The sequence below is a fragment of the Heliangelus exortis genome, chromosome 1 (assembly GCF_036169615.1).
Source record: "Heliangelus exortis chromosome 1, bHelExo1.hap1, whole genome shotgun sequence".
Classification (NCBI taxonomy): domain Eukaryota; kingdom Metazoa; phylum Chordata; class Aves; order Apodiformes; family Trochilidae; genus Heliangelus; species Heliangelus exortis.
Genome location: NC_092422.1, coordinates 183,476,998 through 183,502,723, shown reverse-complemented (window position 1 = coordinate 183,502,723; position 25,726 = coordinate 183,476,998). Strand labels below are relative to the sequence as shown.

General features: G+C 39.5%; 1 protein-coding gene across 1 annotated transcript in view; it reads left to right on the top strand.

Moving 5' to 3' along the window:
* The window catches only part of PRKAR2B (protein kinase cAMP-dependent type II regulatory subunit beta), an 85,075-nt gene that overhangs the window by 9,622 nt on the left and 49,727 nt on the right, over positions 1–25,726 (top strand). The window contains exon 2 of the mRNA XM_071733928.1: positions 22,078–22,113. Within this exon, the coding sequence (XP_071590029.1) occupies positions 22,078–22,113 (36 nt within the window). The remainder of the gene's footprint in view (positions 1–22,077; positions 22,114–25,726) is intronic.

The window sequence follows — 25,726 nt, the reverse complement described above, 5'->3', positions numbered from 1 at the left end:
TTTTAATACTAATCCATTGCCATGAGTTAAAAGGCTGTTGCAGGGTAGGGGTTAACTTGAACTCAAGCTGCCCATGGCAGCATTGTTGTGGCCTTTTTTCTGGATGACTCACCAAATAAGTATATATTGTCACTGCACTGATCTTGTCCTAATTTGTTTCCCTACACTTTTATCACTGAACTCTTGTTCCTTTTTAGATCCTCTCTGTGAAGCTGTAACATTTCTTTTCATCAGTATTTAAGGAACTCCCCTCTTAGGCCGGTAAAGGCCTTTGGTAAAAAGTGCAGACTCATGTCACAGGTACCTGAAATAGGTGTTGTTGATCAAGACAACTGAGTTTTGCTTTTTAATATTTTGCAAATGAATGTCTAGAAGATAGTAAGTATGTGTAAACACTTCCTGGTTAACAATTGTTAAGAGCTTTAATGACAAAAACTTTGTCTAATGGAGAGCTGGAATTGCCCTAGGATGTCTTGGTCTCTTCCAAAGCAGTATTTGTGATACCTATCACACTTAACAGTCAGAAACAAGATGTGTACTGTAAGCGTGTGTTTAAATTTTCTTCAGGCTTTGAACACAATGTTTTCTACCATTTTAATAAAACCATTTTTTGGTCATTAATGAGTTTTGAAAAATGTATGCTCACAGTAATACACTATTAAACATTAGAGGGATGTATTTTATTATTTTTTAACCACTCCCCTCATTATGCCTAATTTCTGTTGAAACTGAGGGATTAGGATCCCTTACCTTTATTGATCTGCTTTTTATTTCTTTAGTGCTTGACCCAGTCATCATTTTATCTCTAGCTGGCTTTTTTTTCCCCTGATTTAATGCATAGTGTTTTCTCTTTCAGTCATTTCGTTCAATACCTTTGAGTAAAATTCGGGCATCTTTCCCTAAAAGCCATCTTTAGCTCATCATTTATCTGTCTCTATTGGTTTTTAATAGGTACTCAGAACATGAGAAACTCTGATCTAGCCTCCACAACTACATTATTTAAGCATTTTGAGGTAATTTTAAAGTAAAGTTAACAGCCTGCCTTCCTTCTTGTTGCCTCAGCCAACAGGAAATATTATTTAATGGCTAATGCACATATAAAAATTTGGTCTGAAGGAAGATAGATGATTATTTATTCTTAAACCATAGAATCATAGGATCAGACAGGTTGTAAAGGACCTCTGAGTTCATAAAGTCCAACCTGTGATCCACTACTGCCCTGGTTACTAGACCATGGCACTGGGGGCCACATCAGTCTCTTCTTAAAAACTCCAGGGACAGAGAATCCACCACCTCCCTGGGCAGCCCATTCCAATGTCTGATCACCCTCTCTGTAAAGAATTTTTTCCTAACATCTAACCTAAACCTTCCCTGGCAGAGCTTAAGTCCATGCCCTCTTGTCTTACTGACAGCTGCCTGGGGGAAGAGACCAACCACCCCCTGGCTCCAACCTCCTTTCAGGGAGTTGTAGAGAGTGATGAGGCCTCCTCTGAGCCTCCTCTTCTCCAGGCTGAAAACCCCCAGCTCCCTCAGCCCTTCCTCACAGGACTTGTGCTCGAGTCCCTTCACAGCCTCCTTGCTCTTCTCTGGACCTGCTCCAGCACCTCAATCTCCTTCCTGAACTGAGGGGCCCAGAACTGGACACAGTACTCGAGATGTGGCCTCACCGGGGCTGAGTACAGGGGCAGAATCACTTCCCTGGACCTACTGGCCACACTGTTCCTGATACAGGCCAGGATGCCGTTGGCCTTCTTGGCTACCTGGGCACACTGTTGGCTCATGTTCAGCTTCCTGTCACTCCAGACTCCCAGGTCCCTTTCTGCCTGGCTGCTCTCAGCCACTCTGTGCCCAGCCTGGAGCTCCCCGCGGGGTTGTTGTGGCCAAAGTGCAGGACCTGGCACTTGGCCGTGTTGAACCTCATCCCATTGGAATCTCCAGTCTGTCCAGGTCTCTCTGCAGAGCCCTCCTGCCTTCCAGATGACCCACACTCCCTCCCAGCTTAGCAAATTTGCTAATGGTGGACTCAATCCCCTCATCTAAATCATCAGTGAAGATATTAAGCAGAACTGGGCCCAACACTGATCCCTGGGGGACAACACTGATCACTGGGGACATAGATACTGCTAACTTCAATTATTGGTAAGATACTATCTGCAGTGTTTAGCTGAATGTTTTCCTTGTTAGTCTGTCAGCTTTTTCCTATTGGAATGTAGCTCCTCTTAGCAGTTGAGGTAGGAGTAAACGTAGATTCATTTTCATTATCCACCTTGTAATGAGAAGTAATTTGTTCTTCTGGTTTTACTTTCTTAGTAACATTAATAAAATGGAGTCTCTGTCTTAAAATGGGCCCTAGTTTGCTGCCTGTCCAGAACTTATTGTCATATAAACATGGCCTGTCTGTAATTATTTCAGGTTATAGCCTCAAAAATTGGAAAAAAAAAAAGAATCAAAGTAAAGTAATGCCTTCTCTAATGCATTCTCATCCTTCAAATACTACATTCAGCACAGATGCAGGCTTTAGAATCTATAAGGAGTTTGGTAAGTCTTGGGATCTTTGGAAGTCTCAGTTGAAAAACAGTTTGAGCTTGTGAGTGAAAGGCACACGGTGTTTGTCCTCTGAGTTTGTTTCTGGGGAATTCTGTGAGTGCAGTACACACTGAGCTTTCTTAACTTGAAATTCTGTAAATACTGCTAGAAAAGACCAGTGCATGCTGCTGCCTAAATTGGATGCCATTGATCCATTTTCACCAAAGGGTGGTTATTCCTGGTGAGGTTATTTGAGGTGATGGAGAGTAAGAATGAGTTGCAACCTACTTAACCTACTTATTGCATGTCACATACTTTTTTCTTTTTTTTTTTTTTTTTTTAAAAAAAAAAAGAAAAAGAAACAAACACTGTTAAAAGACAATAACAACATTTCTGCTTTTCACTTTTTGCTGCTTTAAGAGTATGTAAAATGTTTTGTTTTCCTTCTTTTCATTTTTGCAGTATGCAAAATCAAAAAGCTTGCTTGACCTGCTATTTATACAGAAGCTCAGTCAGTGGCTAACATCCATTTCCCTTGTTTTGAGATAAAGGTTTATTTGCAGTTCTGCTTGACAGTCATAGAAGATGAAGCACAGAAATGTGTGCAACCACATTTTACATTCAAAAGGAGGCAGGTTGATACTTACAGTTCTAGTATGACACTCATCGTCTTTATAGATCTTAACACCAGATAATGGAAGACAATCTGGAAGTGGGTTGAAGTAAGGTGCATATATAGGCCTTTCAGAAAAAAGAGGCAAGTTCTCTTGGATCCATATTGTTGCAGTGGTCTTGGTGTCAGCCGGTACCTCATTGGGTGCTTATTGGAACGTAGTTTCTTATGTTAGAAAAATGTTTTCATGTCTGACTCTGGAAGAATTCTGCCACTATAGCATTTAAATCCTTGACAGAAACAAAGCAAAACAAAGCATGCAAATGAGCTTCAGAAAGAAATGTCTGTAAATCCTACAGGTTAAGGAGCCTTTTAGTGCTTTTCCTAATACAGCAGGCTTTTCCCCCCTGCTCTGGCTTGGAGGTGTCAGATCTAGGAGTCCCTTTTTGGTGAGCTGGTCTGTGGTCCCTCCTTGGTCAGGAACTGTCCTGGTGGGTGGCATTTGAAGCCCCCACCAGCAGGTTAGGCACAGCAGGTGGTGATGCCACTGGAATGAGTAAATTCAACCATTGCAGAATTGTTTTAGTCCTTCTCACATGCCTGGAGTTTTCTGTACTTTCTAAGATGTGTTCTACTTCTGAGGAATGAGTGATCATTCGTGGCTGTGGTAGAAGCCAGCCCATTGCAATCTGCTGTCTCACCTTCAATACTTATTCAAAGTTTATTTTCAGTGGAATTTCTTTTTTTAAGGTTTGATGTTGTATTTGCTAAAGCTGTTACACAGTTGCTTGTGGAGAATTACAAAACTGATACCACAGCACTGAACATACAAACAGGCACATGCTTCTACTGTTTCTTTAAATCATCATGTAAATATCATAGTGTGAAATTATTCCAGCACTCTGGTTCATTGGTATGTGTTCAGTTCAATTGGGGTAAAACCAAAATAAAAGATGTCTTATGGCCTGAAAGAGCAAGTTGGTGACACAGAGTGTGTGTCATAACCTTGTGGCATTCAGCTTTATTCAGGAAGCACATTATTGAAAGTACCTTTCAATAGGGACAGCTCATAAAGGGACAGCACTTGAGTGCCTGGTTCAGAAGTGATGAGCTGGCTGGCTGCCCAAACGAGGCAGAGCAGTACTGAATTTATGGGACCTTTCCTTCACGGTAGATACTATTTTGGTGTCACAAATTAGTAGGAATTCTTTCCTTTGAGACTTTTTTCACTGTTAAATTTAATCAAAATTTTTCAGCTAGTTCAGAAGCTAGTAAGAACCAGCTGATGGATAACGCAGTATAAACTTTTCCATGAACCAATACAAAAGAAATCAAGCAGGAAAGAGTTTTCTTGAAATGAGGGAGTTATTACTGTCTGCAAGTAACAGCAACACAGCGTGCAATAGCCCTTATTGATTGCTTTTTTTAAGGAATTGGTACATTGCTTGCAAAATCAAATTATTCTTGCTTGTTTCCAGTCTTTGAATATTTTGTAGTGAAACTAATATGAACTGTCAGGTCAGGTTCTGTGGAAGCACACCCTTCCTAGGTGTCAAAAGTAGAAGCCTAATTGCTGTTACACTTAAGGCAGTTCCATGGTACTGTAACCAGCACTGGGAAAGTAATGCGAGTCTGAGTATTGCCCAAAAGTATTTCTTTGTGTGTTTTCTTGTTTTGTTTTCATTTGGAAAATGCACAAAAATCAGAATATAAACACATGCACTGTTTTAAAAACGTGAAGGCAGAGCCAAGAAGATTTACGCATTAATTCCGGAAACTCTACTTTATATTTACTTCTGGCTAGGAACTGACATTGTTTAACTTGTGTTTTGCATTCCAGGACAAAACAGTTTATAGAGCTTTCTTTTTTTTTTTTTTTTTTTTTTTTTTTTTAGGTGAAGGGTTGAATTTAGCTCTCATCTCAATGTTAAAGTTTTTTATGAAGTATTTTAGTATTTTAGGTAGTAAAGCTTGTTTTTTTCTACAAAACTGTCCTCATCCTTTCTCTTGCACAAATTGTGTATTAGAGATTCAACAGTTGCAATGTTTCCTACAGATAACTTCTCTTAGTGCAGTCTGACATTTGTTTTTGTTTTAATAAAGTGAGGAATTGAATGCATATAACTGTGCTTTACAGAGTTAAATTTTATAGCCTGTAAATGGAAAGTCACACAAATTTCAGTTGGAAAGTCACACAAATTTCAGTTAGACTGTGAGATAAAACTTACCGCTGGACATGTAGTTGTCACTTTTTTTTCTTTGTATCAAAAGGCTGTTTAATCATAGCTCTCAGCTTTAAAAAATGTTTTGGTGATCAGTGGATGTGTTTTCTAATATAATACATATTACTGTTTGCTGTTTTCTTTTCGTCAAGTCCTACATATTTTGTGCAAGTTTGATTTTTAAGTAACTTACTGTTTTATTAGCCAAAAGGAGAATTTGACCCTGGAGATGTGGAACAAAGTAAAAAGCATTTTAATTAGAATTATTGGCATGTCTGTAAAACTAGATAGCATTAATTTATGATACTTCTAGAAATTTTAAGGCCATGGTACAGGAGCCTGCAGGACCTATGGGGATATATGCTTTAGAATTTACATACATGTCTATTTTTACAGGCTGGACTGATGAAGCCCTTGCAGCCTGTCAAGTTAGTCATAAATACATTTTTAAATTAATGTATATGGTGTAGTACAGTAACTGAGGGCAACTTTGCTCATATACCACCAGTAATAAGAGATGCTTTAAAATTGTGCAAAAAATTATTTAAATGGTCTGTGGGTCTGGATGAAATCCATAAGACAAAGGAATTTGAACTGAATGCTAAGGTTTGGGTTTTTTTAATCTCATACCTTAATAACCATCCTCTAAGGAAAAGGAATGGTCTAGAAATTAAAAGTAGGGCTCTGAGAATTAAGATAAATTGGGTTAAATCTCCATGTGTGTCATAGAACTGCTGTGTGCCTTTGTGTAGTTTGTGTTGGATGCCTGAGCACATGCTGTAACTTGGTCAAATGGAATATTTACCATTTCCATCTTGTAGCAATATGTGTGTGTAGGATTGTGATGGGCTCATGTAGCTTTTTTTGCCTGAAATACTCTAAAATTACTCAAGTCTGGAGTCCAGGACCCAGCTGATTATAGAAAGAATTTTTGTCTGATAGATAATTTGTGCTGGTCAAATATATTTTAAATTTACCTTTCACTGAAATGTGCAGCGATAGCTGAATAATCAGCAAAGTTTTTGTGAACAGAGGAAACCTAGATAGCCTGTTGAGGCTACAAAGGTCACACATTAAAGGAATTCCAAACTGAGAAAGTGTTAGTGAATTTTGCCATTGTCCTACATAAATTATGTTTGGGCCAGCTTGCCTGCTTCCAGATTTTATCATAGGAGCACATGCAAGGTGGTAGATGACCATAATACTGTACCTGATGGAAAAGAAGAGTGTATTCCCAAAGGGGTATAGACTCAGGGAGGTGTGGGGGAAGTGCCTGGGAATGAAAACTCTATGAGCTTGAGTGGAGCAAAGGGAGAAGGAAAAGGCAAAAGTATAAAAGTGTTCGCTGGGTCAGCAGCTGCCTGAAAAGGGATTGGCCATTTTGGGGACTGGAACTTACTGGAGATGGCCTTGGGAAGCTGCATCCTCAACTGGAGGTGACCACCACAGGCACAGCCTCACATGCAGTGAATGCAGAACTGCCCAGTCTGCATACTGAAGAGATTGCTTTGCTTGATACTCCTAACTCATACTGTCATTTACCAAATTGTTTATACAAAACACAGTTTATGGTTATTAATATGGACTCCTGCCATACAACCATCACAGAATCCTACATTAAACCACATGCTCTTCTGGGCACACTTAGTATGAAGGTCACGTATAATCCCAGCCTATAAAGGGTAAATAAATTTTTGTCTTATGTCATTGTTTTTGAAAACAAAATGTTGTCCTTGTTTGCAAGTGATTTTTTTTAATCAACTCATGAGACAAAAAGGAGATTTCAATTATTTTTTCTTGTTGAATATAATTTTTAAGAAAAATCAGCAGTACTCCTCATTTTTGATTCTAGCAACTTAATGTGAATGCTGGAAATGTTAGAAGTAATGTTTATTATAAATTTATGAAGATGAGTATCTTCTAATTTAGGAGACTTTCTGAAGCATTCTACTTTTTAATTTTTGGGAACACAAGGAAGAAATTTTAGAATTGTGCAACAAATGTACAGAAATGTTTTTTGTTTTGTTTTCTGCTGAGGTTATAAAGTAAAGCATGTGCATTCTAGAAAGTTGGAAAAGAGACTTTAGCCTATTTTTGTGGACACTTGAATATCCAGACCACTAAGTCAGAATCAGGCATGTTATCTGTTTAACATGCTTGCTTGCACATTGACTTGACTTGAAGAGGAGAGCTTTTAGTGCTTGTTCTTGGAATATGTCATGGCCTGAGGAAAAGGACATTTTTTGGAGGTGCTGGTTGCTTGTCTGAGAGTAACCAGCCAAGCAGACTCATCCTGTAGTTTTTGTTTGCTTTAGTTCTTCCTTTTTGATGCAATGTTTACCTTTAGAACTTACCTGCTCTAAAAGAAGAATTTCTTGAAAGACAGTGAAGGTTGGGGAGGACACTGGACAGGACAAGTAGCACTTCATCAGGCACAGAGTAAAGAGTTTCTGCCATGTCCCCAAAGCAGAAAGGTGGAGTAAGACTCCCGATCTCCAGATACATCTGTTGGTCTGCCTTTATTCTCTCTCTGTATTCTTCCCATTTCGATACCCAAAACTCAAATTATCTGCCCAGGTAGCTAACTGTAAATGGACAACATGAAAAAATGTGTGTTGGACGTCTTGGATGGTTCCAAAGAGAAGAGGTCATTGGGACTAACAAACATACATTTGTTAGGACTATTTTTAACTGTATTTCAGGTAACTGTATAATTATCAAATGTACTTTTTCTAGGGAATCCAAACTGGGAGCACAGTAGTTGTTGTTGTTTTTTTAAATTGTGTTGGAAGACCATTACTTTATGCCAAGACTCAACTCACTGACTGATGATTAATCAGCCTGTTGGAGAGTTTTGTTATCAAGAGTCATGGAAAGTTGGCCCCTGGTAGGAATTTCACAGATAGTTATTGAAGGAGGTCAGGACAATGTTCTCAAGCTTTGCTAGCCAGGAGCAGAATGAAATGGGAATGAAAGTGACTGTGATGCTGAAATTTACTTATAACAGATGCAGCTTTTCAAATGCTGCCCAAACCATTGAGCAAAATAGAGTAGCACTGAAAAATCCACTACTCACCATTAGTGGGCATTTCTGAATGGGAGCCATGAGTGATGGAGGCTAAGACATAGTGGAATTTTACATCATCTCATGGAATGCTTTTTATACTACTGCAGTGTTAGAACAAAACAAATGTTAGCAGATAGATCTTTGTATTTGTATTTTGATCACCCCTTTTCTTAGGGGGCATTATTCAGGTGCTACCAGTAATCTGTTTCACACCAACAAACACAAGTACTGAAGTAAATTAGTATCTGCAGCTTCCTTTGCCACTCCTCACCTCTCTTGCACAAGTTGATTGGTTCAGGACAGAAAAGCCATAACCTATTAACCTGTGCATAAAGTCTGTTCTCACTGTGGGATCTCTTTGACCTCTTTATTTGCTTGAAAAATGAGTTAGTTCATCTCAGAGGCTCCATAATCAAGGCACAGGTACTGACTCAGAGGCAGTTTAAGAGTAAAGAGTACATTTATAAAGAGGCTCAAATGACAACATTTATTTTCATTATGTACAAATTTTACCTTTGGGGCATGAGAATCTCCACACCAAGTTAGGCAACCGAGCTTTCTATTCATTCTCTAAACATATTCTGTGCAATTTGGGCTATAATTCTGGAATGCTCAGGGGAAGAGCTGAATTGTTACTATATGAGAGAAAACCAATTCAGATATGAGTGGAAAAAGAACCTAAACAAAGGTGTTATACCATATATATGCTACAGGACTTACTGGGGTTTGCCTCTTGGCACTGGGACATGAGCATGCAGCAGCATGGGTCTCTATTTGATCATGAATGCCAGTGGAGTTGTATCAAGAATGAATATAAGACACAGAAACTGTGCTGTGTTACAGCTCATACTGTGAGGTGCAACACGTTCTACAAGCCTACGTTTGTGAGCAGAGGCGTAGCTGATGATGGGATGTCATGTTCCAAAACTGAGAGCCATTCAAGGGAGAATTTCAGGACCAGGATGGTGGTGATCATGGAGATGAGGTTCATGTTCTGTTTGCCCTTTGTTCAATAGCTTGCCATCCTGAGACCATGGGTACAAGGGTATGTGCTGATGCAAGGAAAGCACAAGAGTGCTGAATGACCAGAAAGTGGTCAGTCCTCATTGCCACCATTCTTTACCTTTCCAGTTCAGGGAAAGTGACAGCCAGCTATGCAGTTTGGGAGGTGCCATATATAAGTTCCTCAGCTGATATCCTTCTGAATAACAGAAACACATTAGGAAATGGACTTTCCTAATGCACATTTCTGCAGCTCCTTTGGTACCATTGGCAGGATGTAATATCGATGTTGTGCTCCTTTGTGTGGTTCTTTATCAATAGAACTGTAATTTTCTTTGTTGCAAGTCACAGTAGGTCATTGTTGATGGATTTTTGCTATTACCTCCAGTCCTTCAGTTGGTCCAGCAGATGTCATGATGTCTTCAGCTGCACTTGCATTGCTGGTGCTGAGTAGTTTGTAGCTAACTCAAGACTTGTGGAGTCACTGCCACCAGGGATTCTTTGGTAGCCTTATCTACTCCCTTCCTTGACTTCCTGCACAACATCCTTGTCTCTAAATTGGAGGGACATGGACTTCACAGGTGGAGCACTTGGTGCATAAGGAATTGGCTGGATGGTCGTACTCAAAGAGTGGTGGTAAACAGCTCGACATCCAAGTGGAGATCAGTGATGAGTGGTGGTTGGTATTCACTTCAGGGGCTGGTATTGGGACTGGCACTGTTTAGCACCTTTGTTGGTGACACGTACAGTGGGTCTGAGTGCACCCTGAGCAAGTTTGCCAGTGACACCGAGCTGGGTGGTGTGGTCAACACACTAGAGGGAAGGGAGGCCATCCAGAGGGACCTTTACAGGCTTGATAGGTAAGCACATGCAAACTGTATGAAACTCAATAAGTGCAAGGTCCTGCACCTGCATCAGGGCAATCCCAAGCTGGGCAGAGAAGGGATTGAGAACAGACCTGAGGAGAAAGACTTGAGGGTGATGGTTGATGGGAAGCTCAACGTGAGCTGTCCGTGTGCATTTGCAGCCCAGAAAGCCAAAAGTATCCTGGGCTACATCAAAAGAAGTGTGACCAGCAGGTTGAGGGAGGTGATTTTCCCCCTCTACTCCACTCTGGTGAAAACCCACATGGAATACTGAGTCCAGTTCTGAAATCCCCAACAAAAGGACATGGAAGTGTTGGAGCAAGTCCAGAGAAGGGGCACAGAGATGATCAGAGGGCTGAATTACCTCTCCAATGAAGACAGCTGAGAGAACAGGGGCTGTTCTGCTTGGAGAAGAGAAAGTTGTGGGGACACCTTATCGTTGCCTTCCAGTACCTGATGGGGGCCTAATAGAAAGCTGGAGAGGAACTTTTTACAAGGTCATGTAGTGGTAGGACAGAATTACTCTCTTTCTTCTTTTAGCTTTAGCTCAATCTCTCGAATACTGTGTTTTTTGGTAGCCTGGGTTAGAATGCTGCTGGTGTTATCCAGACCTGCAGCCCAAGAATACAAGGATATACTGGAAACAGAAAAATAAGCCCCAAAATACCCCAAACCTAGTCTCAGAAACTACACCCTGACCCATGGGACCCTAGTTTGGAGAAGGTGTCAGCCACCAAGTGCAGTGACCCCAGTGGATGTGTTCCCAGTTAGTGGGAGGATACTGGGAGTTACTCATTTTGTTGTTTCAGTAGCTGGTTTTGATGGCTGCCAGACAAGGGACAGTTTGTCTAATTGTGGTAAGTATGTTATTTGTAGGCTGTTAAACCAGTGATATATCTGGCCAGGAAATGGGTGACATGCTGTGCCTGTGGACTGTTAGATGTTTCCTCAGTCAGTGTGCTGGAGTCAGGAAGCACCATCCTGCCACTGGTATCATCAGCAAGCTTTTTTTATGTGGTAAGAATGAGGACAGAATAATGATTAAGTCGTTCTCTTTTTGGTCATTATTTTTCTATTTATAGGCTTTTATCTTTTTTTCTGAAGCAATCTCGGTGTCATTCTTCTCATTATGTATATATATATATATATATATATATATATATATAAAATAACACTTAAGGTTTGGGCTTTTTTGTCTTGCCTTTTTTTTTTTTTTTTTTTTCATAGAGTCACTGTGCTCTCTGATGAGGTACATCTTTCAGCCTTTCTCTAAAACCAAGTGGGAAAATGTGCTTTGTCTCATGATCCAACAGCTAAAAAAATAGTCTATTCTAGTTCTGACTAGCTGAGAATAAATTATCATGAATTCAAGAGAAATTCCGTTTAGGTACATAAGGTTCATAAAATATATGAACTTTAAAATACACGTTAAGTCCAAAATCTTAAATTTCAAAAGGAAGTGAAAATGCAGTAGTGCAGATTGCAGATCGTATGTATTCATAATACTTCCTCATGCAGGTGCTTTGGACCACATGTTTCTGGCAAGGTAGTCCTAGGAAGCAGAGACTTTGCATAAAATCTTAACTTCAGCAAGTTTTAATGGTGTTTACTACCCTCATAGGATTTGTTGTAATAACCTAATGGCCAAGTGACAAAAAGCATTAGTAATAAATAGCAGGGAAGCCTGAGTCTTAAAAAGTTTGAGGCTTTGATTTAAACACAGCTATTGTGAATGTGCATGAGGGAGAAAGGAGTTATGTTCACAGTTGTTAAATCATGTAAAATAGGTAACTATAAACTCTATGCAAAGGTGTACTCCCTCAGAGATGAATACTTACAGCCATGACATCTTCAACCCACTACCATCAGAGATACTGCAACATCATCCTTTGTAATAAATATACCTTCAAGGTACTGCCAGAACCAAGAAGACATAGGCAAAAATTTTGTGAAAGCCTAAAGCACTGCTCTGTAATGATTAGGGGAAGCTGTTGGCTTTTAGAAACTCAGGAGTACAGTTTACTCTACTAATATTATGGGTGTTCAAGGACAGGTACAGGTTGCTATTCTTCTTAGGAGGTGCTGATCCTGAAGCCTGATGTATAAAATGTAAATTTCTTAGTTTTACAGATGAGCAGCACCACCATCTGATTTGGGCATTGCTGGTAGAACTTTGGCATAATGACCATTTTTTCTCCCATTCTGATAGGGAACATGCATACATTAGTAAACACACTTTAGGCAGCAAAATTAGAAAGCAGAAAAGAACATGAAATTGGATTCAAACGCCTACACTGCAGTGTTAGAAAGCAAATAACCATAATATTCTTAAAATAGCTTATGAACTTTCAAGTGGAAAGAAGCCATTTACAGATGGCAAGAAGATAAATGCATTACTGACATTTTATATCAGATGTGGTTTAGTAGCAACTGTGAACTGTGCTATGGTAGAGTTTTCCTTGGAGATGGTAATAAATTACCTAGTGAAGAGTGATGTTATCTCAGGTGGTGTTGGGGTGCAGTGATAATGTTAAAACAAACAAACAAATAAACAAAAGAGATCTAAAACCCCTCAGCCCACTCTGCTAGGCAGAAATGGGCAGTTTGCTAAACTGTACAAAACACAGGGTGCATGAAAAACAGGATCTATAGGTGGTGACCAATCTAAAGCAGCATTCCAGGTCTTGGGTTTTGGCTCTGTGGGAAGGCTTGGGTCTTCATAGCCCAGGGTATGTACCAGGAAGGCTGACCTCCCTCATACATTTATTCCATTTGTATTTTTAGGCTTAATTTCATATTCCCAAAATATATTGTCTCTGGTGGGTAGAAATCTTCTCCTATACACACTATTTTCTTCATATGTACTAAGGGATTGAAGGCAGCAAGTGCTCCAAGGCAGGACTTCCATACAGGTACTGGTCTACTGGTCTCCAGCTGGTGCCTGGACAAACCACCTTGTTGCAGCCTGTGGTATAACTGAGGATTAGAAATATTGCTGTGAATGACTTTTTTTGCTCCCCCTCTCAATTAGATGACTGCTTACTTTTAAAGAGATAACGATTAAGTATACTGGTGACAAGCAATAGTAAGGATAAATTTTTAAGGGGAAATGTGCTATGTGTGGTATGCAGCACTGTGATGGAATGAACATTTAAGGCAGAAAAACTCAGTACAGCAATGTCTTCACTTAAAAAGCCCAAACCTCAAGCAAGCTGCTTGGGTGGGAAAAGTATAGACTCTTAAAGAGAAGCATTTCATTCCCATTTAGTGGCTTGTGACAGCCCCTTCCACTGACTTGGGTCACTGGTTTAACATATTAAGCAGGCATTTCTTCTTTTTATTTTCACTGTTGGTAATTACATACAGCATTATTCATAAGAGCTGAAAATGGATAATGTGGGAAAGATTTCTTTGCCTCTCTTTTGAGGTTTGTGTTATGACAGGTTAAATAACCAGCATGAGGACTGGCTGTATGTACATGTCAAAACATGACCATGAATGCATGCCACTCCATAGTTGCATTTTAAAACCAAATATTAACATCAACACTATTTATAGCCTGAAAATAATGTAAAAATCCAAAAATAATATATTAGATAGTCTATTAATTTTTTCCAGGGTCTCCATTTTATAACATTACTGTTTTCCTGATACTGTAGAGTTGCATTTAAGCAGATACAGTTTTTATCTTCAGCAAAGTAAGACCCAAGGTATTTATCCACATATTTAATTCATGTTCTTGTGTGGTGATATCTTAATCATCAAAGAATTAGTCTGCCATAAAATTTACTGAGCTTTTTTGATAAGAATTATCAAGTCAAGCTTATGGAGTTCTGAAGAAATAATTTGTGGCTTCCTACTGTCCTCAGAGAAAGAGTTTGCTGTTTGGCTTTGGTTTGACGAGATAGAAGTTATTGTGGGGAATGGAACAAAAAACTTTCTTCTGTGCTGTTATTGGTAGCCTTTTTTTCTTTTTTTTTTTTTTTTTTTTTTTTTTTTTTTTTTTTGGGGGGTTTTGTTTATGTATTTGTAAGAATAAGTTACTTGGATTCTTCTTTTCAGCTTCCTCTCAAGGTTATCCTAGGAGACCACAGAATTCTGTGCAGCCCTTGGAATTGTGTAGCGTTGGGTTGGGAAGGGGCAATCCTAGAGTACTAGCACATTGTTCTGGAAATAGGCACAAGGCAATTACATTACATTATGGTAACTGTAAACTTATGCAGCTTTCACAACTTTCTTGACAAACTGTTCTCCAGTGAAATGGGACTCATTTTCCAGACTGAAGAATGAAAAGAACTAGTTTGAAGAGACAGTAAAAATCCAAAACTCAGTTTTGACTAGCTGTAATTTAGGACTACAACCTCTCGTAAATTTAGTTTATTTTATTGTGTTTTATAAAAATAGAGGTAACAGGATATTCTGATTTCTGTATATTTTTATTTGTTTACAGATGTCTTGATGTCTTGAGAGTTAGGAATAATTATGTATTTATTTATTGTGCTACAGATGGTTTTAAAACCTGTAGATGTTATTTTTAATTAAGAAATTTTTTTAAAATCTTACCTGATTTAGCTGGTTTTGCTCACCAGCATCTAGTATTCTTGCAACAACCAACCACATAAATACTACCACTGTAGTATTGTTTCTTCTTCATCTGTGGCCTCTCTGTCACTGTTTATGGGACTTGCTGAATGTGTGCATTTACTTCACGTGTCACTGCCTGCATTCTGCCTGTGTACATGAGTGCATGGATATGTATAGATTCTGACTTCTTGGGCAGGTAGCAGCTATGAGTCCATAGGCACACCCTTCCTAGGAGCAGGTACCTGTAACACCTTCCAGCAATGCACCCTTCTTTGGACAGAACCCTGCATGCACATCCTACCCTTTGAGAAGCTGTGGGTTTTCCTCCCCAGACAAAACCAGCTCTCCCTGCATGCACATCCTACCCTTTGAGAAGCTATGGGTTTTCCTCCCCAAGGAGAATCAGAATTTTGGGTTGGACTGCAGATACATCTGAGATGTTAAAAGTTTGTTTATTGCAAAATTTGGCAGCGGTGTTGCTGTCTAACCTGGGTGAGTGTTACAGAGTGCATCTGTGTAGCCATGACTTACCCTTTCTCTTCATGTAAAGGCCCAGCCAACCTGTAAGCTGTATCTGAGCTTTGCTTTTAAGAAAAAAAAATTGATAGTCATCTTTTGAGATTGAGATTGCCTTATTTGGTGTGGGAAAGAATAAAAGACATCTTACATATTTCACTATTAAAATATCACTGTTGCTTTTAGATTTCCAGAAATCGAAATACACTTATTTGGAAAGCTTTTCTCTATCTATTACTGTGCTGCAAATGCTGTTTGTTTGTCTTCTGAATAGTAGTTGCATATTCCCTAAGCTCATCCCCTCTCCTCATTTCTCACAGTTGTCATGGCCTTTCACAGAGAAGAGACAAGAACAATTCTCCATAGACCTGACAACTCCCTCCTTTGTCAGAGTCATTTCTTCAGACTGTCAGGGAATTTACCAGAGCCTGATAACTAGCAGGAAGAACTGCTCTTCAGAGTAAAGCAAATTATTTTTATAGTTATTCCAACTGTAACAAATTTCTTAAGAAATATAGAGATCTATGTTTTCCAGTTTTATTACATAATGTATGTAATTTCATTTCAAAGCTTGGTTTTATCATCTTCATAAATCTATATTCTAGTGTTATCTAATACTGAGAGATTCAAAGAGAGAAAAGACCACGTGCTTTGACCTCTGGTACAATACCAACAGTAAATACAAACAGCTTTAAATTCTCCACTGGTTAATTATCTTTTGTGGACGGTCTCTGCCATCATGGCTGTGGGTTACCCGTGCCATTGCTGCCCATGCTGGTAGTGCTGCACAAGCACAGCTGGACTGCTTTGAGACCCAGCTCCAGTGCTGCTCTTGTGTGTGGACAACTCAGGTGCCCCTATGATGTCCCTGAAGAGCTCATCAGGCAGAGGCATCTGATTATAGATAGTTGGGCAGAGTATTTTGTTGGCCAAGGCTGGAAGAGGTAGGCATGACCCTGCTGGAACTGGCTGTGAGTGACTCCCATGGGCCAGAGCTCATGTGGTGGTGGTGGCAGTGATGCTTGTCCTACTTTCCTTGAGATTTTGTGAGATCTTGTAAATATGAAGGTACATTAACATAGTTGTATTATCTTACGTCTGTTTCAACCTGGGAATGCTCTGAAGTCATAATTCTGATGGAACAACCCTGAAAGATTTCTGTGTTGGAGGGAAGTTAGGGTGGCTCCATATTATTTCTGTTATCCATTACCCATGGTGTCCCAGCCCATCGTTGTCCTTGGCAGTGGGGCGTTAGCTGTATTTCATCTATTTGAGACATAAAAACATAAGATTAACTAAAGCACATATTTCAGAAAGACATTGATTTAGATTTAATTTTTCTCTTGTTCTGATTAATTCTAATTAATAGTATTTTTATGAAAGAAGACAAGCTAAAGTTAATTTGCATAATATAGGAGTCAGATATAATTCAACAGAATAGGCATAATTCAAAGTATTTTTGAAAGTTGCTGGACCTCTGAGAAACAGGTGAACTTGGAAGTGAGAAAGTGGAGCCTGTAGCGTCCATAATGCTTATTGGTTTAAACTTATCTTAGGATTTTGAGATATGTCACAAGAAACCATTCATAAACCAGGACTAACTTTTCTGAAATCACTACAGTTGGACTATTATAAAATCATGTGGTGTGTTGAGAACAGGTTCTCAGTTTCTTGTTGAATTTGGGTTATGTTTACCTGCTGAACTCAGTGAGATCCTTGAGAGTTTAAACACTGTTTTTAGGATAGATAAATATGCATGATTTGGCTATGACCTTTATTTCATAACATCACCTGGGGCATTTGAGTCTTCCACCCAGGATACACTGTGGTGCAGATTTTTCTGTTTGTATCTACCATTTTAAGATCTATTAGCAATATTCCTGTTCTGTAAATACAGATAGGTCTTTTTGGGCTATGGCCTGCCAAATTTGAGGGCTTTATACATGTAACATCTGAATTTAATTTTTTGTTTAGCTGTCTAATAAAGAGGGTTTAGCCCTGTGAAGAAATTACAGTGGCTAATTGAAAGTGGGGCTTGTGGAAAGTGTTCTAATTTTTACTAATACTGAAGATTAATTACTAATCTCCTGCCAGCCCTTGTCACACAGGCCTTTTGGCTTTGTGTATTTTGCTCTAAAAGAGCATTTCCCTGAGTTGCTATAAATGTCTCCTGTTGGCCTCCATCCTCCAGAGCTGCTGCAGGGAGCCAGGTGTGCTCACCCTGTCTTGGGCACACACAGGGTCCCCATGTGCTGTGCACCACAGCCCAGGGGTGTGTATTTGCCTGGTTTGCAGACCTGCAGAAGGCACCAGTTTACAGGTCTGGTTGTTAGAGCACATCCTTAGCAGCCCTGATAAGCAGAACCTCATGCTAAATCCTGGGCTGACAGTCCCTGACTGCATGTTCAATGTCTGCCATGTATTTAGCTTCTTATTCCGAGTGACATTAATGGCACAAGAATCTCTGACAGGTTTTGAAGCAAACTTGACTTTGAGCATTTAAATTGGGACTGTGCAAAAAGGGACAGCTCAAGCTACCATAAAAAGTTAACCATCTAGGGGATGTCCAGTTAGGGATCCTTTCTTAGCATTAACTTCTTACTCCTGGTGCCCTGCAAACAACCCCATAGGCCCCCATTTCCTCCTCTATTTCCAAAATTCTGCAGCTTTAATGGTCTGTTTCACAGGGCTGTTTTGATGACCTCTTAATGCTCATAAAGATCAGTGTGAGAGGGAAAGTACAGCAGGGAAAGGAGCAATGGTTAGACAGTTGTTGAGTGAGGGAAAAATTTTAGTACATTCTTCATATAGTTTAATGTTTTATTACAGCCTATTATTGGTGAATAGATATTTTAAAACACTTCAGCCTCTTTTGATAATTTATCAGTAATTTGTGTTTATTTGATGTTTATTTCCAAGATATTTTAAAAACTGGGTTTTTAACAGTCCCTCTGAGCAAAGACTTTCAAACACAAATTTCAAGTTCCAGCAGATAACATCTTAGATGATGGAGTTCTCTTATGTAGCTGTAAAAGCAAAGCAACTGTAGTAAGTCATATAAGGATTGTTAGCATGCACAGTTTCAGACGTCAATTTAATACAGAATTTGACAGGATACAGACCTCTGTCATTTCTCTTAAACACACACACACACACACACACAAACACACACCTTTTATTAATTTTGCCCTATGTAAGTTCTTAACAGATTTTGGTTGAAGCAAACTAAAACATGGAGAGTCATGTTTAATATTGAAATGTTCTGTACATTACTCAGTTATGGTGCCGTGCTCTTTCTCTTACTGTGAAAAAAAAGATCAAGTGTCACTGGACGTGTTCTGGGTTTATCTGTGTGCCAACTTACCCCTTACTGGGAAAAATCCCTAGATTGTGCAATGACAAGGTTTTGAAATCCATGGGTTTTGTTCCTTTTACATTTTACACAAGTCCTTGAGGGGGGGGTGTATCTACTTTAGGCAGGTTTTTTTCTAGCAAGTTGTTGTATTGAATAATTCTGAGCAACCAACCCACAGCACAATGTCACTATAACCTTTGATATATTTTTGCTGGAGAATTAACTTCAGCAGCCACCTAGGTTCTGCCTCAAGTGCATTTCTTTCCTGAATTTGCCCTCACTGGAATATTGTGGTGCTTTAAACTGGCATGTCAGCAGTGTTGCAAGCAGGATGTTGTCAGGGATGGAGTAGCCCTCTGACAAGGCTGCTTGGGTTTCTCATGGTAGGGAGCATCCTCGAGCAGCCTATGGAGCCCCACAGTCAGCTCCTTTCTGCTGTGCCTGCAGGCAGACACTGAAATTCCAAGAAGTGGTGGCTGGGAGAAGCATGGTGAGCAGGAGTGCTGAGGACAAGCAACAGCAGCAGTGTGGAAGGCACCACACCCAACTATCACTTCTTGAAATCTTAAATGTAAATGTAGTGTCCCTGTAGCCTGTGAGCAGGACTGCAAAGCTGTCTTTGCAGATAAGCCTGGATACCAAGATTGTCCCTTGGCATGGTACTCCCTGGGTGACGCTTTCACTTGAGCCTTGTCAATCAGGACAGTCATCTCAGTCCAAACCTAAGAGTCAGCCTAGCCCAGAACTCAGAAAGGACAGTGGATAAAAAGAGATACCCAGGGAAGATGATAAGCACAGGCAAACCAAGTAGTGCCTGTTCCCCGGAAATCTCTCTGCTGCTTCTGATTCTCTGTGGCTTCAGAAAGAATGTTTAATATCCCTCATTGAGTATTTCTGCTATTGATTTGTCCATTTGTTTTTGAGGCAAGACTTTCACCTCCTCATTTTGAAAGATAATTTAATTGTTTTGTTTTATAGCTCCAGCAAAGTTCTCCTTAGACTTTCTTCCCCCCACTTTACTATACTTATCCTGTCAGCCACCATAGTGACCTGGCTGACTATGCATCTACTTTGTAGCAAGGATACCAGCTAAATTTCTGACACTTTCTTGTAAGCTAACATGTCCATCTTTCTGAGCAACAAAAGTATATTGCAATTTGCTACAAGAGAAACAGAGAGAGTTCAACTTGCTCCATAAGAAAGAGCTGTGGGTGCTGCTTCCAAATCTCCCAGTGACATGTTTGGATGACTTTCATGAAGTCCCAGTCTGGGGAAAAAGCTTTTCCTGTTTGCTGCTACAACACTCATTATTTACATGAGCTCAAAAATAGTTGCTTATCAGGGTTGGTTTTGGGTTGTTGTTGTTTTTTTTTTCCTAACAGTTACTAATTTGTAAAATTTGTTGTAAAATAAATTTAACTCCCTGCAGCCAAATCAAAGTGTAAATTTAAAAGTACTTAGCTGGAAGTAAAGTGTTTAGCTGGTCCTGCAAAAGGACCTGTCTCTGGACAGTCTCAGTAACTTGTTTTAAATAAAAGTAGTTTCTAAGTTATGTTAGTTTTGTGTTAGATGATTTTTTTAATGTTGTATTATTTTTGTGTTGATAAAATATGCTGAGTTTGCTGTCTAGATCATATCTACAGATGATGTACAGAACTGACAGCCAAAGCCAAATTCCCTCCCTGAGTTAGTGAAACCTTTTTCAATGGGAACAGAGCACTACTATATGCTTTCCTGTTATAAATATGGTGTAATTTTTATGTATGAGCACATCTCTGCTGAGAACTCTGCTAATTCTAATTTACACGCTGGTGGTAACAACCCAGCCATCTGATGGTGGCAGTCATGACTAGTGTCCTGAAATTAATTTGGTTCTGAACCCTCACAACAAAATTAATAGTTTTGAGAAGTGAAACACCCCTTTGGGTTACAAAATAGTAGTTGCATAAAATATGGTGTCTGCTCTGATAAGAGAAAAGTGTCTAAATTTCTTGATGTTTCATTAAAAAAAAAAAAAAATGAGGGGAGGGGGTGGAATTAGAATTCACTTTTTAAAATAAGTTATTGGTTGTCTTACTGTCTTGTATGTTTGTATGTTTGGGGACTGTGATAGCTTGTTCACTACCTTGTTTATGGCCAGCACTCTGAACCCCTGTAGTTGGGTTTCCCAATGTATTTCTTGCCACTTGGACCTGTCACTACTCCATATGCTTGCATAAGCCATCTGCATTGGTGGCTCAGAATTTGTAGCTTTGCTCTGGTTTTTTCTCCCCAAAGGAGTAAAAAGTCAGTTTGCCTCAAGCTGCTATTGTCTCTCCTTTTCTGAGAATTTTTTTCTCTTTTTCTTGGCTTAGTCGTTCAAGAAATTATGCATAACTCACATGTAAAATTAAGTGGGATGAAGTAAAAAACTTCAATATTTCTCAATTCCATGTAAACATTAAGAGCAATTTTTAAGGTTGAATATTAATAAGCATGTAAGGGCATACATTTTTAATATAGCTGCTGCCCACGTTTGAAATTAGGTCATTCAGATTTTCTTTATACTGTTTACTCCAGCAATTGAAAGTAGAGATCAAGACCAGTGTTTTATACTTAGTAGAAGCAGACTGAAGGTTGTATTTGGAAGGCATAAAACTCGATTTCTTTACCTATTTTATGTCTAGTAGATCTTGAAGAAGCTGGTAAACCTGGAAATGAAATGGAGGCAAAACTTTATTTTAAGAGGTATTTTGCGATCTCTCCCAGTTGGAAACATGACAGGGGGCTGATTCCAAATGTTTGCAGCACACAGTTGGAGATGTGCCTGAATGGCACTATAAAACAGTCATTTTCACTGCAGAGCTGGGGTTTGAGCAGAGGTTGGTATTGTTATTGACTTAGCCAAGGAGTTTTAAAGGTTAGTCAAAGCAAAAGTTGGTCTTTCAGATGGAATTGCATATTAGTCTTTTTCTGTATAAGAATGGGTTTGGTTCCAGATCTCTAATAGGTATATTTTGTAAAAGTAATTTTTTTTTTTTTTTGCCTCTTTTTTTTAATCCATGCTTGCATCACTGTTTGCAAGACACCAGTTTCTGTTCTCTCAATAAATAACTCTTAAGAAACTGATGAAGGTCTTGAAAGCTTGCTGGTTACTATGTCTTGCAAAGCTGCTTAAAAGTTTAAGTGTGTATGAAGTTCACATGGGTTCCTATACATACATAAAAATAATAGTTAATAGTTTTTTGTAGCTGTCACACTTGAATGAAGTGTAACACTGTTATGTTTAAAGCCTCTTAGAGTGTTACAAAAAGAATCTAATTGCAGTGTTGTGTTTTTTTTTTCAGCTCCAGCAGTAAACCGGTTCACCAGACGGGCATCAGGTAAGTTGGTTTAAGCTGTATGTTTCATTGGTATTCATTACTTGTTGAAACATAATGCTGATGGGGATTTTCTTGTAAAATAATATGGTGTAAGTCAGATTTCTTTACAGATGACTGACTTAGGTTAACCTCAAATTTGTTACCAAGGGTTTGGGTGATGGAACTGGTATGAAGCCTTCTTCTTGCTGTGGAACTTCTGAAGAACCTAAGCCTTTCTTTTTTCCATTGAAGAAAATAATTTTAGTCAGAATTTTAGGCAGAACTGAGCTATGAAAGCAAGAGCTGAATGTAACTTGATGCAGGGTTGCCTTGCTTACTTCACAGCCGGCCTCAAACAGCAATTAGGTAATCATCTATGCATGAGAAAATGTTCAACTGTGCTAGAAATTTCCCTGTGTGTTTCAGAAACGAGCTGGTTTGTGTACCTGCTGCTTGGTTCTGCTGTTCAGAGCCAGCAGATCGGGACCTGGGAGGAAGATTGCCATGGTGGTGCTGTGCTGGGAGCACGCCTGCCCTGCTCGGTCCCAACTGGTGTATTCTGCAAGTTACCTTGGTTTGTGCCAGCTCAGAGGGCTGTTTATCTTATTGCATTTTGTGTAGCAGATCTCTCCAAATTATATATCATGAAAAATTAATAATCTTGGTGTCTCCTTATTGGTCTGCTGTATCATAGCATTTAGGCTTCGTTTTTGAGGGCTTTTTCTCCTGATGCATAAGGCCCAGAACCTAAGTCTTATTTGTCTGAAACACTATGAAACTGAAAGTGGGGAGAGAAAGCCACCACTAAATGTAAATGAGATTCTTGACTGACTCATAAGAATCAGCAGAGCGTGTGATGAGAGCTGATCCCAATCACCTCAGTATGCTAAGTTTAAAACCTGACTATAAAACACTTTCTGTTTTCAGCTGCAGAGCACCTCTAGTCAATGTAATAAAGTCTGTATTCCACAATGCAGTAAGTCTAACCAGACTTTTGATTTTGCCAGTCACAACCTAAGTCAGATAACCCCTTATCAATATAGAAATATTAGTGGATATCCTCAGAATTACTAAGAAAGTGCATAGCAAAATGGAGGTTTGTGTTTGCAGCAGTGGTGCATAGCATATCTTGTGCAAAGTAAGAAAATGTAATGAACTTCAAATATTCACAGGTTTTAGGTAATGATAATGCTTCATGAGGTACTGTGGCATAAAATGAAAGGAATGAATTGTTAACCAGCAGTCAGTAACAGTGAGCAGGGCTTTCTGCAAGTTACATTTTGTGTTTGAAGGGAGGTTTCACTGTGACTGATTGATAGCTAACTTTAATGAATGCAGATCTTCTAGCAGATGTGTGATAAGATTTTGCATTTCAGTAGGAGACTTTGGTTGTCTGAAAAGCTAATGCTTGGGAAAAAAAATTATTTCTCATGGTTCTGTACAATGAAATTAAAACATGCTAGAAGACTAAAATTTTTGCAAAATTATTAGGGCAGTTGTATGGGCAGTTAAAATTTCCTGTATTTTGGTCTTGTTGTGGACAGATAAAATTGAGTTGTCATATTCAAAATATTCAGTCGAGTTGTATGGTATGGTCCAGATGTACATCATGTGAATATGCTTCAAGATGGGACAAGTTAATACTGCAATCCACTATACATGCTTTTCTATTAAGTTTATGGCAGATTTAATAGTTAAAATAATTATTATTGAAACAATTATTTTTAGCCATATTTTAGACACTTTTATTTCTTTTAATTGAACGTATCCATTGGATACATTAAGGTGGCCAAGATACCTTGCAAATGGAAAACCAGATAGCTGAGTTTTTTATGCTTTGTAGCTTAATAGCATTCTGTAATCACAATTATTCTTATGTTTAGGAAATGAGATACTGACCAAATGAAATTTAGGGTTTTTCTCAAATATGGATCCATCTTAATTTTAGGCTATTTAGCTAAGAGCCATTTTAAAATTTGAAATACAGAAGGTGTTGATTCTTGCATGGTTTTGAAAATTTGCTTCTGATGAACATCTCTTCAAGTTCATGGCAAGTATGTGGTGAGGTAGCTGTAGCACGTGGTTTCATGTTGCATCTGATCTAGTGATATGGCAGAATGATCCTGAGAGAGTCATTTTAGGGTCCCTGCCTTAGTCACATCTCTACTCACAGGCTGTCTCTACTTTCTTTGCATAGTCCTAGGAGTTCTGCTATGTAAGGATGCCTTAGAATCATAGAATTGGCTGGGTTGGAAGGGACCTCAGAGATCATCAAGTCCAACCCTTGATCCACTACCGCTGCAGTTACCAGACCATGGCACTGAGTGCCACATCCCAGTCTCTTTTTAAATATCTCCAGGGATGGAGAATCCATCACTTCCCGGGGCAGACCATTCCAATGTCTGATCACCCTCTCAGAAAAGAAATTCTTTCTAATGTCCAACCTAAATCTCCCTCGGCACAACTTGAGACCGTGCCCTCTTGTCTTGCTGAGGGTTGCCTGGGAAAAGAGACCAACCCCCCCCTGGCTCCAACCTCCTTTCAGGGAGTTGTAGAGAGTGATGAGGTCTCCCCTGAGCCTCCTCTTCTCCAGGCTGAACAGCCCCAGCTCCCTCAGCCTCTCCCCATAGGATCTGTGCTGGAGTCCCTTCACCAGCCTGGTTGCCCTCCTTTGGACCTGCTCCAGCACCTCAATCTCCTTCCTGAACTGAGGGGCCCAGAACTGGACACAGGACTCGAGGTGTGGCCTCACCAGCACTGAGTACAGGGGCAGAATCACTTCCCTGGACCTGCTGGTGACGCTGTTCCTGATACAGGCCAGGATGCCATTGGCCTTCTTGGCCACCTGGGCACACTGCTGGCTCATGTTCAGCTTCCTGTCACTCCAGACTCCCAGGTTCCTCTCTGTCTGACTGCTCTGCAACCACTCTGTCCCCAGCCTGTAGCGCTGCGTGGGGTTGTTGTGGCCAAAGTGCAAGACCCGGCACTTGGCCGTGTTGAACCTCATCCCGTTGGAATCAGCCTTGATTTATAGAAAACAGAAATAAAGGAGACTTCGGTGTGTTGATTTTCATTGGGTCTCCACCTGACCTCTGCTGTGGCTCCCAGATGGCTGTATCTGAAGGAGGTGTGTAGTAATGGCTGCCTTTAGCCAGCAGTGGGATGGAGAAAGCTGAACTAGTTGAAGCAAAACATCTAATAATATCTGCAGCAAAGGCTCCTAGACAATTCCACTAAAAGTTGCTTTTTGAGCTCTTGCAAGGATAAGCAGGGAGAAGCCAGGAGATGACATGTATTTCTTCACAAAGAACAGTAATTTTCTACAGTGGATGCCTTGATTTCAGTGTTTTTGTTATTCTTTGGATAATGCCAAGTATTTTACTTGGTGGCATATGATATAGTTATTTTTCCCAAATGAGCTAGAAATTAAGCAGCCAGAGTTTAATTGCTGAGGCACCTGCTGAAAACAATATAGTAAGGCATTTATTATTTTAACAGCTGTTCCTGTTAACATGCTGTGAGAGTATTAATGTGCTGTCATTATGCAGAAGGTAAGGTATATAGAAGATAAAGGCAGAAGTAAGTGAGAAACAATTAATTGTTCTTGAATTTCAATTCTTAATATTTGTTGAAC